The sequence below is a fragment of the Lipophrys pholis genome, assembly GCF_963383615.2.
Source record: "Lipophrys pholis genome assembly, chromosome: 5".
NCBI classification, from domain to species: domain Eukaryota; kingdom Metazoa; phylum Chordata; class Actinopteri; order Blenniiformes; family Blenniidae; genus Lipophrys; species Lipophrys pholis.
Window position 1 is genome coordinate 19796195 of NC_137628.1, and position 13839 is coordinate 19810033.

Below are 13839 nucleotides of genomic sequence, written 5' to 3' on the forward strand. Positions count from 1 at the left end.
CTTTGGCTGGTAGAGAACAGGAATGGATGCAACCTGGTTTCTCATTAAAAAAGCGTTTTTCTTCTTGTTCACGTGTCAGATTCAGATGTACCAGCTGTCGCGGCTGCTCCATGACTACCACAGAGATCTGTACAGCCACCTGGAGCGGCAGGAGATTGGGCCGAGCTTATACGCCACCCCATGGTTCCTCACTGCCTTCGCCTCACACTTCCCCCTGGGCTTTGTGGCCAGAGTCTTCGGTGAGCTTTTGAGACGTCTCCATTTCTACATCTCTGGTTTAATCACCACATCGGCTCATTTTCTTGAGATGTGCAGATGTTTGGCCGTATACAGAGATTTTTTGATTATCTTCACTTCACTAACTTGTAGTATTTGTGGTCAAATATTACAGTGATAGTTTAGGTAAAGGGAGGAGAGTGGTGGAGCAGGAGAAAAATCTGATATTGTAGGCAAAACATATATAAGTGAGAATGACGTACAGAGAAGATGGTTATTGGTGGTTATAATAATGATGAAACTCTAACCACAGTTCTTTTGGAGTAAAGCTTACTATTGTATGTCATGTACACATAGACATCAAACATAAAGTTTTTATTCGTTCCAATCTCTTGTTTTAGAATTTGTTCCAATATCATCATACTTACACTTTTTTATTTCTAATGTCTTTGCTTACTGTCCCTCATTCCCGCCTTTGTGTTGTTTTCATGCTTAATTTCTTATACGGTGCTCAGTCACTGAACCAGACTCACTGGCTCCTCGTGCTTAACTGAGCATAACTGTGTGTGCGTGTATGTATGTGCATGCGTGCGTGTATGCGCGCGCGTGTGTCTGCGGGGAGTGTGTGCGCCAAACACTTGCAGGGCATCATGTTTGCTCTGTTAAGTATTTGATATTGTACGTTGGCCTCCACACCTCCGCTCTTACTCCTTAATCTTCTGTGTGATCTCATGCTATCCAGCCAAACCCTCACCACACCCTCGTGCATTAAAAGTAAACACACACACACACACACACACACACACACACACACACACACACACCTTGTCCGCCTATCCCAGATTCACCACGACCTATATTTGTTTGTTTAACCTTTCGTTTGTTGACGTCAAGCATTAAAGCATTTAAATCTCAAAACGTTAAACTTTGCTGTCAGCACCTGTCATCATGTCACAATATATCATTAAACAAAAGCTGTGACATCAGTTCTTAGTTATCCTCCTGTTCTTTTGTTATATGCATTTTTTTTCCCCTCCGTCTCCTCCTATAACTCTCTTCTATTTGCCTTTTGACAGATATGTTGTTCCTACAAGGGTCAGAGGTCATCTTCAAAGTTGCCTTGAGCTTGCTGGGGAGCCACAAGCCCCTGATCCTGCAGCACGAGAGCCTGGAGTCTATCGTGGACTTCATCAAGACCACGCTGCCCAACCTGGGCCTGGTGCAGATGGAAAAAACCATTAACCAGGTTAGAAAAATGATTTACATAACAAAGATATATGCAGTGGACTGCTTAACTCTGAAGTAAAACAGAAAAGGAAAGTAATCACAGTATTATTAATGGAGTGTATTAAGGATACTCCACCAGAATCCACGCGGGAAAAATGAAAAATTTAGAACCCAGCTTAAGTTGTTTGTCTACATCTCTAATACGTTGTCAATACCTTTCTGAAAGAAATTCATCGTTACACTCGGGCGAGTGCGTATTTCCAACATTTAAATTTTGCCGAACGTCCCCGGGTTTGTTGACATCTTACGGTCACGGAAACTCCTGAAGTTTCCCGAGGCATTGTGAACACAAGATCCAGTTTGTACACTTGATCTCGCGAGCTCTCTGTTCGCACTGGAAAAATCATTAATGGTCAGTTTCACAGCATTTAGGACTATCCTCGTGGCTTGAAGACTTTTTATTTGAGAAAGTCTGGCGTTTTTTCGGGCTGAATTGGTCAAATATTTTATAATATTTATAATATATATATAAATCATTTATAATATATTGGTATTTTTGCTGGAACTGCCGCGATGCCGTCTCTCATATGCCAGAAACCCCTGCAGCAGTTTTCTAAAGATGAGGCCAGTCAGTGAAACAGAAACACAGTTTGATGGGTACAAATTCCGGTTTGTTTGTAAACATATCAACTTTGGTGTGATGGATTTGGGCTACTGTGAGTTGGAAATGAGTGGCAATGGACTTCTTTTTGTCTTTCAGTTTATTCTTTGAGCAGAAGGGATAACTTTTATGGGAAGTATATTTTAAAGATGTTTTTTCTGTCAGACTCTTTTTGGACTGGACCAGGGTACCAAGTGTAAGCATCCAAGGTATTGTTTATTGTGTCACTGAATCAGTTCACTGCGCTGATCTTTTTTTTAAAAGACGGTGCTGTTGTGTAGAAACATTGTCGTGACTTCAGGACAATGAAGGAATATGTCTGTAGAACGGCAGAGACCATCGGTGGCGTCCACACCCTGTTTTTACAGCAGTGATGAGAACAGGCGATGGGTGTGAAGGAAATGTTTTAACCTTTACCTCCATGAGTCAGTGTTTGAAGATCTACTGCGTGTCAGTAACATCAGGGTCACCTGTCAAATCACTCCAATAACCAACGTTTGCCAAAGTATGAGTAAGTTTTCTTTGGTGAAATATACGCAAATCGCTCTGCTTCTTTCAAGTACCAGTAATGAAATGGAGGTTGTGTCACGATTGACAGGTGTGTGTGATAAGTCGATCTTGTTAAGAATAGCGCACCTGCATGACATCTCTGAAGAAGACGTGCATTCTTCTTCTAATTTGCATGAAACATTAAATGAGCTGTTTGCCGGTACTTTCCCTCCAGGGCCACTTTTCCAGCTCAGGCTGTGTGTGTGTGTGAGAACTATGGCGTGACTCACAGTTTCATCACTAAAGAGAAAAATGAAATTGGGAGTGTACACACACACGGGATGTGTGGAGCCTCAAGTCCAACACAAGACTCCATTGTTTACTTTCTACCAATCAGAGTAGTGACATCAGAAAGAAGAGGACGGCGATCAGCTGAATGTGTGTCACTTATGACATGATTCATATCCACTTCTACACATTTCTATATTCTAGCAATAAAAGTATATACTCTCTAGATGAGTTTCCTCCTCATTTTAACCTAAAATGGCCCATAAAACTAAACTATTGATGAATTGAAAGCAGCTTTGCATAAAGTGAATCACATATTGTTCAATCTAATTACATTTTTCCTGTGTGTTGTGCACATTTTCAGTATGTTGTGTGCGTTCTCTTGTAGGTATGCGAGATGGACATGTCCAAACAACTGCAGGCCTATGAGGTGGAGTACCACGTGCTGCAGGACGAGTTACTGGAAACGCCCCCGACCCTCAACCAGCATCAGCGAGCTGCACAGCTGGAAAGAACCAACCAGAGCCTCCGGCAGCAGAACCTGGATTTACTTGAGGAGTTGCAGGTGCACATAAGAACATAGATAAATACATGTTACCTTCTCTTGTACTTGGCTCACATGTGCACTATCTCTCCCTCCCTGCGCCCACCCAGGTGTCCCACGCTCGGGTCTGCAGCTTGGAGGGTCAAGTCGAGGCCTTAGTCCAGTCGGAGGGTCGGCTGAAAGAGCAGGTTTCTTCTCTGGAGGAGGAGAAGAAGCTGCTGGCGACCACAATTCTACACCTCCAGGGCCTCCTGACCAACCATGGCATTCACAGCGCCCCTGATGGAGACGCGCTCACTCCGCCCTCAGAAAGACACGCAGCAGCATCACAGCCGGAAGCCAAAGAGGCGCTGGATAAGCAGACTGTGGACTCTGTGCCGCAGCCGCTGCTCCTCCCAAAGAGTGTGTAACTGCGTCTTATAATTTTCCAAATGGTCAGGTTGTACGCAGGAGGAGTCTGTTCTGAAAGGCACTGGAGGTGATGGTCGTTAAAATGGTCATTTCTCCTCCCGGATAGTTTAATGAGAAAAGGGAAGACTAATATGAGTGGATGTAAAGCAGATGAAAGAGAAGAAAGAGGGGTATAACCAAAAATTGTAACGGGCGGCTCAAGGCATAAAAATAAAACAAAGCACTTTTTACACCGTCAGTTTGATAGAATTTGGCTTCTATCGCTTAAGAATTGAAAATACCTGACAGGTCGACTATGGAGTGGAACAAGGCGAAATGGGTTGGGCATTCTTCTCATGAAGGCACAACAAGCTCCTGGAACAAACACTCCACTTGACAGTATTGTGAATCATAGTGTTGATCTCTGTTACACAGCACAAATAACAAACAAAGAAACATCCCAAACAAGAGAAAAGTTAGTGACTGGTATCAAAGAAGCTAGATGAAGGGACGAGTGAAGAAACAAACTTCATGACAAAGTGTTTTTTGTTGGTTTTTCTCTCATAAGAGTAAGATATATTGTTCGCTAAATGATCTTAGGTCTCGGTTGATGGTGCTCATATTCAGAGGTCAGAGATGAACTATTTTTGATTCTTCCTCCTCATTGCCAGTCTTCCGCGGTTTAGTTTCCAGACCTCTTGCATTTTAAACTTCATCTAGTTAAGGTAGCTCACAGGAAGAGCAGCACAATAAATCCAGTCCATTTCACGTCCTGTTTTTCCACCTTCGAACATGCTGTCGATTCATCTGTGCATGTGGGAGTGTTGGACGGGACAGCGGTCTCATTTCTGACTCGTAGGGATCGACTTCTTTGAATTACTCCAAAACACGCTTTGGTCTGAAGCTTCAGAGAGGGAACGTTTGCTCTTGAGACAATCCGTCAGCTATAAACCATTTACTGTACTGAACACACTGAATTCCTTGGCGCCGAGCTGCAGCTCGCTGTGTTTGTATGTGAACCTTTGAATGTTACTGCGTGTTTGTGTCCTTGTGCACTTTTGACTGCAACAAATCTGTTGATTCACACTGTAAAGATTTTGTTTTTTGCTTTTACTCCCTACTTCATTGCACGTTTTCTGTGTTGTTGATTATTTACTATTACGGTTATTCTGTACCTCAAAATATATTTCATATTCTTACAGCACATCTGGAGTTGGTCCTTTCTTCGTGTGCGTGTGTGTGTGCACGCACGCGGCTCTCGACGCCTGTGTGTTTGTGTATGCGTACAGTAGACTCCCTTGTGTCAGGTGTCAGACTGTTAACATTGTACCACCTCCTGTCTAAACATGTCAGTCACTCTGAATGCTGTGGGCCTGATATAAGGTTTCAAGCATATGGGAAAACAGTACACAGCATTTAACAGTCAGTCATGTATTTGTCTCCAGAAACTCCTTCTGAGTTTGAAGAAAAGGCATGTCTGGACATGTTGTGCATGCATCTACTGTAAGTGTGTATACACAACAGGAGAAGAAAGCCTGACCACAAACTTGAGTATTTGTCATAATAAAGCTATTTCTAGTTTGGACCATTGAAACTCATGTGGTTTGAGTATTCGGAGGCTCAGGATGTCTCCCCGGGACTCGCCGCGTGCACGTACGTCCTTCTGTTGACTCCTTGTGCTTCTCCTCCTTTGCTCTTTGAGTTCGAAATCCAGCTCAAGGTGACGTGTATAGAATTTCAGGGCACTCCCAGCAAAAACCTTTTTTCCTCGCATTCCTATAACTGTGTTAAGTTCTCTAAATGCACCTCTCAGATAACCAGCTGCTCAGGTTGGAGACAGCTACTCATCTGGAAGCTTCATGGTCATAATGACTAAAGAATAATAACTAAAGAAAATGGCAGTGAGGAGTGCCATTATTATGTTAGCTGGGTGTGTGTCCACGTAGAAAACTAAAGTGCGTTCATGTTTTTGTCAGTCCACCGTATTGTAACAATCTATATTCATGAAAAGCAGGAATTTTAGAACATTTTAGACTCCGAGCAGCAGGTCATACTTAATGTGCCTTTGATCAGTCTTTTCCCAAAGCGAGCCCCCCTGAACCTGAGCGCTCTGTGGGACGAGGTGGATGAGCAGTGGATGTGTGACATGCTGCTCCGTTGGGATTGTGACGCATGTAGTGGCTCGGTTGTTTACGTCAGGCCTCCTTTGAACAACAGCTCAAAGCAACGTCACCAGCAGGTATTTGCCAAAGATTCAAGGGCGACTGAGCAAGACGCTTTGTCTCGGTGAATAAATGAACCTAACGTGTCCTGATATTTTTTCGTTCAGTGTGCATTGTCTTTTTGATGGTGGTGATATTGTTGCCTTGTGGTTATCTCACAGTAAAGCCTCAAGGTTGGAGTAATGAGCTTGTGTTCAGAAGTTTACAGGTTCGATTGCCACTGAAGACACGTCACCAGTGTCTCCCTGGATTTGACTGCATTTCCTTAGAAATAAGTCACTCATGATTACAAATCAACTGACAGGTGATATCTTCAGAAAACTCACTCCGGCCATACCTTGTGAACATGCAAAACAAGCTCGTTAAACAAGTATTTAATAGCTATGTAGGCAACAAGACGGGGAGCCTCAACATCGAGCCAGAAGGGAGAAAAGTGCGTTGAGATCTGTGTTAACGTCCCCCTGCTCAAATATCACGATAAAAAACTGTTTTTCTTCACGTCTGGAGCTGTGTCGTTAGTCACACGCCTGCCGGCCTGCACCTGCAGTTCTTTTCTAAATTGTAAATTGACTTTTATAGAGCATTTCAACACTTGAGCAGGCTGAACACATGATCAGTTGTTCACCCGTTCACTCAGGCTCACACGCCGTCAACCCTCCTAAGGTTTGTGAGACAACTTGCTCCATCAGCTGGACACATCCTCGTCTGTTTCCACTGCTTGAGTGAACTTCATGAAGCTCAGCAGGCTTTACTATCAGAGGGTCCTTGATTGCAAGTTCAGTTTCTTTTATTCTTCGCATGTATTTAATCCATGCTGTCAGAGGAATGAAAAGGAACTACGCCAGTATAATGAAAATAAGAACGTGTGGGTTTATACCACTACTCCTGTACTGACTCCTTAAAAGTGCTGCCCTATAAATGGCCTCTGTCCTTACAGACTTTACCTCAGGCAGCAACAGAATAAGCAGTGTTTGTTCTACTCCAATACCGTAATTAATGCCATCAGCAATGACTGAGGTTGTCAAGACACAGCTTTTGACTTGATCCAAACTAAACACTCTGCCTGAATGGAGATTTCCATGAAGCAGCAACAAAGAGAGTCAAGTTCTTTACATAACTTTCAGAAGCCCGACACACCTTCCTGCTCTAATGTACCAGATTAACATGACTGCTCCCTGTGTGGACACACCCAACCGACCGCAGCCTCATCGATGCTTCTATTCTGTGACAATCTCTTGGTGCTGCTGTGAACCCGTGCTGATTCCAATGCGTGTGTGATTTTCACCTGCCGTGTCAGTTTGAAGTTGAAAAGGGTATAAGCTCATTTTCTGTTTTCTCACATGACCATGGTGAAAAGTTGGCCGACTTGCAGGCAGATTGTTTTAGTTCTAGCAGGATCAAACTGCCGTCTAGAGTGCTGCCGACTCTGTGTAAACAGTGCACAGAGTGCGTACAGGGTGTGTGTGTGTGTGTGCGTATGTGTGTGTGCGTGCGTGCGTACGCACGTGTGCTTATGTGTGTGTTGATGTGACTTTCTGCCAGGTGGTTGAGCAGCCTGCCAGAGACTGTGCCGTTGCCGGGAGTTTTGTTTTATTTGACTTGGCATGTGTTTACCCTTCCACACTCCACCTCAGCCCTGCCCTGCCCTGCCCTGCCCTCCCGCTCAGCTCCCCCACATGCCAGTATCCTCCTAGAAACCTGACGTCAACACACTCCACCACAGGCTGACGGGGCAATTTTAACATTACGATTGTATAATTACATATTAATTGATAAATAATGGCCTGAAGGCCATTGTGAGTTTGTAGCAGCTCTGAATGTTTTCCTTCTGATGGTTTGAGGCAGTTAATAACTGTTGTGCAAACACAGATAACAATGAGATTCCTTCGTTTTCAGCTTTAAAAAAAAAAGGACTGAAAGATGAACAATAATTTAGGTTATCACTGTTGCCAGAAAGGTTCATATCCGGCGACTATGAATGTTTGCAGAAACCATCTCCTGGTTTATGAAGATATTTTATGGGTTGACATTGCTGTGGTTTGTATGCTATCGGCCCACCTTAACACACTAAAAGATATTGATTCCACTCTTTAATGTGGTGCATAAAGTAATTCAAGTTGGTTTATAGTCAACAGTGATCCTGTGTTTAAAGACGACGAACAGTGTCGAGATGAGGGTGCTCCGGTCAGTGAAAAAAGGTCAAACTGTGTCGGTAACGGCTCATAAAGCCCCGCCGTGGCAGTAAAACCTGATAAGCAGCGACTTTTCCTGCAGCACCTGGATAACCCAGAGTAATAGCGAGCTGTAAAACTCCTGATTAAACCTGATCTGTGATTCTCCATGTGGCTCTTTTACTTTGATTCTCATGATGGAGCTTTACCTTGTTGAACTAAATAGATGTTTGCTCTGGCTAAAGATCAGTAAATACCGAACGCCAGTGATTTCCTTAACGGTGAGCCAGGGCTCCTTAACCAACTCATATAATGATATAAAGCTTAACAGCTTATAATTGACTGTGGGGAAACCACAGTAACCACAGAATCCTGATGAATACACAGAGAGAGCAGGCAAGCTCCCCAAGCCCAGCTAGATCACCTCTAATTCTAGAGTAGCTTAACATTCTTAACATTCTTACTGTTATATTTACATATTTAACACTAACTATTCTTAATGCAGGAAGATAATTATTAAATATAACTTAGATATTGGAGAAGGGGTCGAATTTGATAAGATTATTTCTTCTGACCCCTTTTCAGGCATGTTAATTGGATATACGAGGTGTGTGTGTGTGTGTGTGTGTGTGTGTGTGTGTGTGTGTGTGTGTGTGTGTGTATATTGGTTATGTATGTGATTGCACAAAATGTATGAAATGTCACATGCCTGAAATAAATGAATTTGAAAGAATTAATTAAACAGAATACTATGGTACTTTGCATTTTGTGGACACACAAATAGTATTCTCTTTGTCGTGTCCATCTATCCTCTCATCATGCTCCTTTGTTTTTCTTTAAAGGTCCCGCATTGTGTAAAAAAAATCATTTTCTAATGGTTTTCTAACAGTAATATGTGTACCCATAGGCTGTATATGCAGCTCCAGAGCAGAAGAAAGTCTGTCATCTTCCTCACTTGCTTGCTTTTTTTTTTTCACTGAATGTATGGTCATCCAAGCGATTCGGAGATTTTCCCTTCATGACATCATGCAGGGAAATAACCACTTTTCTAGTAGTGGATTCTCCCTCACAGATAGATAAAAACTTACACAGATCACTGATGTAATGAATACATTGAGTATAAGAGAAATAAAATGGAACAGAGTTCCCTTACAGTTAGCAGGAGCTATCGTTAGCTTCTTGGTTGTATCCAACAAGAGATACGACCAAACTAAGTGACATATTCAGACACACAATCATTTTCGACAAATCATTCCACAGAGTCAGAACTTCTTCAGCAGCTTCTCCTTCTGGGTCAGATTCTGGTTCAAACTGGTACGGCTAAAAAAACCTAAAAACTGCATGTCTCGGAGCCATAGCAATAAATTCACCGTAAACATATGTGTATGTTACCAAAACTGCATGTCCTTTCCCTGAGACCAGGTTTACACGTACACAGGTTTTTGTTTTTACAAAAAAACGATATTTCCCTCCTCTACATTTAAAGAAAAATAAAAAATCTTCATTGACACACTCAGAGCTACTATGAGCCTGACTAACCTGTAGGGGGCAGTGTAACGAGAAGCATGAAGCCATGATAGCCAATCAGAATCCTGGAAAAAAAACTCCACAAACTGTGACATAAATATCCACCTACCCTCCTTTAGATGCAACCGGAGACGCAGAGTTTATACAGATCTCCACTGTGGCTGGAGCTTTCAGGAATCATCGTTTGTGGTGAGTCGTAGCCGCGCTTATGTGTAAATGCACGAAATATCACAGTTGTAAATGTGGCCTGAGAGTGTGAGGTCTCTCTGGCTGCATCTGCACCAGTGTGTCTCGTCTCACGTTTTCAATTATCCAATCGTCTTCGTCCTCTGCTCAGCACCTATGTGCAGCACCTGTGGTCTCCCTGCCTTCCCTGTGTATTTAAGCCTGTCTCCCTCTGTTGTCCCTCCTGATCTCCCTGCGTCTCCTGGACGCTAGTTTATGGTTTTTGTTTTCTCTGCTCCCGTTTGGATTCTTACCCCCCTGGACTATTATACCGAAAAAATTACTTTTTTATAGAGCTTGTGAGTCTGCGTTTGGATTGGTTGGCGTGAACAGACCCGGCTCATTGTACAGACACAGAAATGGCCTTTTGTCAGTTGAGCTCAATAGAGGGACTCTTGCACTGGCCGGAAATCAAGATCTAAGCTGATTTTGGGGCAATAAAACGTTGTTGGAGCTCTGACACCTATGTGAAATTGTTGAAAAACTGTATAATATAAGACCTTTGACATGGTAAAAGCCTGCATGACAAAATTGAATGCAAAACATACTTACAGGTTAACATTTATTTCACAATCAACATCTTGTTTTAGTTGCTTCAGCTCTCTTCATGATTTCTTGACATCAATATGGGTGTGTCACCCAACATTTCCTGCCTATTGTGTATCAGTTAAAAAAATAAAAAAAACCCTTTGAAGCTTGAACTACCATTTAAGTGAAGGCTTTTTTGTTATTGTGGTTTTTAACATTACTCCAAAATATTGTTTCTTTCCAGGTCCCGATGGATCAGAAGTTGTGCGAGTTGAAGCAAAAATGTAATTCTATACAGCCGTCGATGAGGCCGCGTTGGTGGTTCATAAACAAGCCAACTTTGATTAGAACGTATGGAACCGTGACAGAAAGTCGTTTCTAGGAAACGTCAAAGTCCTGGTGAGGAAGTTGCACATGTATCCCACCCTGTGGGTTTCAACATCGCCCTCTTTGTAACGCGCGCGTTTCATCACTCCAACCAGACGTTGCAGGTCTGCGTGTCTAAACTCCTAGTTAACGTGTCAATATTGCGAAAGGTTGAATTCAGTGAATGACACTCGCATTCCTGTGTAATTTGACCCCGGTGTTTGTTTGAGTTACTTGATTGACACATAACTAATTCAGGAACTTCATAACACTTCCTCCTGCTTCTTTTATTAGCCGCTGTGCCCTCGCCTTGTGTTTGATTCCAGGAGGTTTTTTTGGTTGAATAATGTAAAATGTGACGTGATGGGTTTTTTTTGTTTTGGGATTGTCCGTGGTTGTTACTTATCAGTGACTTGGGTTTTTGAGGCTGCGGAGGTGAAATGGTCAGGGAGGTTTGAGATGTTAAAGAGCTGTAAATTAAAGGACGACAAGAGTTGGTTTGAGGTGACGGCTGCCGGCTAGACTTTTAAAAGAAACTGATTTATGGCTGATGAGCACTGAGCAGATTGACACACACACAAAATTGGGGGCGTAAAATAAAACCTGCGCTATGTGATGTTGTTTCTGATAGACGACAGGATAAGTAAACATATTTGAATAAAGGCTCAATGCAAATGATCGACTTATTGTTTTTATACTCGGACATGTACAGACTGTCAACACAGGAATCTGACCAATATTGTTCACAAAATTTATTCATAGAAGAATTTGGAGAAGAGACACCAACAACTACATTCATTACACAATTTATCAAAAATAAACATATTTACCCTTTCAAAAATTAAATCAAGGGATTCTGAAAATTAGATGATTTGGGGGGAAATTGAAAAAGTTTCTTCCTTCACAATAAGACTTATTGCTGCTGTTTTCCCCCAAAAATTATATTATGTATTATATATTTCCTCTATAAAACTTGTTTGTGTAAACAAATTGACAATATACAAAAAAAAAAAAAAATAGGAAAAAAATGTTGACAATGGCACAGTTAGTTTGAAACTTGATGAACAGGTGCAATAGATCAATGCTGGTTGAGTGAAGTTTGGCTCAACTACAGAATTTGCAGTAGATTGTTGATTTGAATTCATGTTGTCTAAGTTAATAAATCGCTGACTCACTCTGAGAAATATGATGTTTCCTGTGCATAAGGTTGTCTAGATTTTCATGTTCATGCGCCTGTTTTTTTAATTTCTTAGTTTCTCTATAGCAACAGAGACCTGGGTCAGGCGTCCTCACGCCTCAGTATGACTATTTCAGCCGGACCGCTAAAGGTAGAACATGCAGGCTTCTGGAGACGAGGATGAAATGTTTACATGTGAAACACAAACCCAGCATACTCCAAACATCCAGTCAGAGCCAGGATGCATGATAGTTTATTATAAAAATGTCAACACATAATAAAGCATACTACATAAATACTGTATGAATCTGGCACTGTTGCGCTCAATTAAGGTCTGTTTTTTCTTTTTTTGCAAAAACATTTTCTGCAGTAAGAGTTTACTCTAACGTAGAAATGACAGCTGCTTTAAAGAATGATTTGTCGCCTGTCAATCAAATACAACATTGTCAAAAGTTCAGTGTTTCCCTCTCGAATCTTCTAAAGTTTAAATATGAGGAAGAATATAAGAGAATATCCATGTGACTGCTGTCCTCGAGAAAATGTAAAGAGCACAATGAGACGCAGAGCCTTTACGAATGACCTCACACAGAGAGAGAGAGAGAGGGGGGGGGGCAGATTATGAAAGAGAAGGATTGTAATCGTCCTGCTGAGTCACGAACTGCTAACATGGAGCAGCAGGCTGCACAGAGAAAAAACATCCTCACTGGAAAACCTGGAAGGATGATATTACCCTACTGTGTGTGTGTGTGTGTGTGTGTGTGTGTGTGTGTGTGTGTGTGTGTGTGTGTGTGTGTGTGTGTGTGTGTGTGTGTGTGTGTGTTTGTTGTAGAAGGTCAGGCGCCACAGTTTGGGTGTGACCACCGCTGTCCTGTCAGCACATCAAGTGTCCACAAAACCCCTCCCTCTACCCCCTGCTCGCTCCCTCGCTCGCTTTCTCTCACCCTCTCTCTTTCACTCCCTCTTTCTTCCTCCCTTCCTCAGAGCCAGGGTGTAACCAAGACTTGTACTTGTCAGTTACTCAAATCTGTAAAAAGAGAGGGGGGTCTTTGTGTGTGTGTGTGTGTGTGTGTGTGTGTGTGTGTGTGTGTGTGTGTGTGTGTGTGTGTGTGTGTGTGTGTGTGTGTGTGTGTGTGTGTGTGTGGGAGGAAAGAGAGCAGTGGGCAGGTTTACTTGAACAATAAAGTTGTCTGTTGGTTATTTCTGAACCCTGGAGAGGAAGCTCAACTCCCAGCAGGGTGGAGGGACGATTCATGAAGCCCCACCCAAAGCTCACACACACACACACACACACACACACACACACACACACACACACACACACACACACACACACACACACACACACACACACACACACAGGCTTCATTTTTCTGCACTCATTGATCAGAGCCACACAATACAACACACAAGTTGTGAATACTGTGGGGTTTTTTCAGCCTTTGAGTTTAGCAAATATTTTCAGTAAACTGTGACGATGTTGTGCCCGATTTTCGTTCATCTTTAAAAAATGGAGCGGCGCCTTCGGGCCTCTGGCTCAAGGTTTGCTGCTGGTTAAATGCAAAATGTGAAATTGAAGCAGTCTGAAGTAATCTTTAATCATAGAGTGGAGTTAAAAGAGTTACAATGTCTTGTTTTTTTTTTTTTTCTTCTGCAGAACAAAACTGGTAATTGGAGAAGTTTTTTAAAATAATACCTTATGTCCTGTACACACATTAGAATAATTAACATTAGACATAATAGGCATAATCGGCCACCTTTAATGACGTTAGCACCCTGAGAAAATACTTCTCCATTGTGTAAAGTACTCA

The 13839-nt window shown here is 42.3% G+C and overlaps 1 protein-coding gene across 1 annotated transcript in view; it reads left to right on the forward strand.

Annotated features, from left to right (window-relative positions):
- Window positions 1–5400, forward strand: part of tbc1d1 (TBC1 (tre-2/USP6, BUB2, cdc16) domain family, member 1) — a 40216-nt gene extending 34816 nt beyond the window's left edge. The window contains exons 17-20 of the mRNA XM_080463024.1: window positions 80–239; window positions 1293–1462; window positions 3270–3446; window positions 3536–5400. Of these exons, the coding sequence (XP_080319150.1) occupies window positions 80–239; window positions 1293–1462; window positions 3270–3446; window positions 3536–3835 (807 nt within the window). The 3' untranslated portion in view covers window positions 3836–5400. The remainder of the gene's footprint in view (window positions 1–79; window positions 240–1292; window positions 1463–3269; window positions 3447–3535) is intronic.
- The last annotated feature ends 8439 nt before the right edge of the window (window positions 5401–13839 follow it).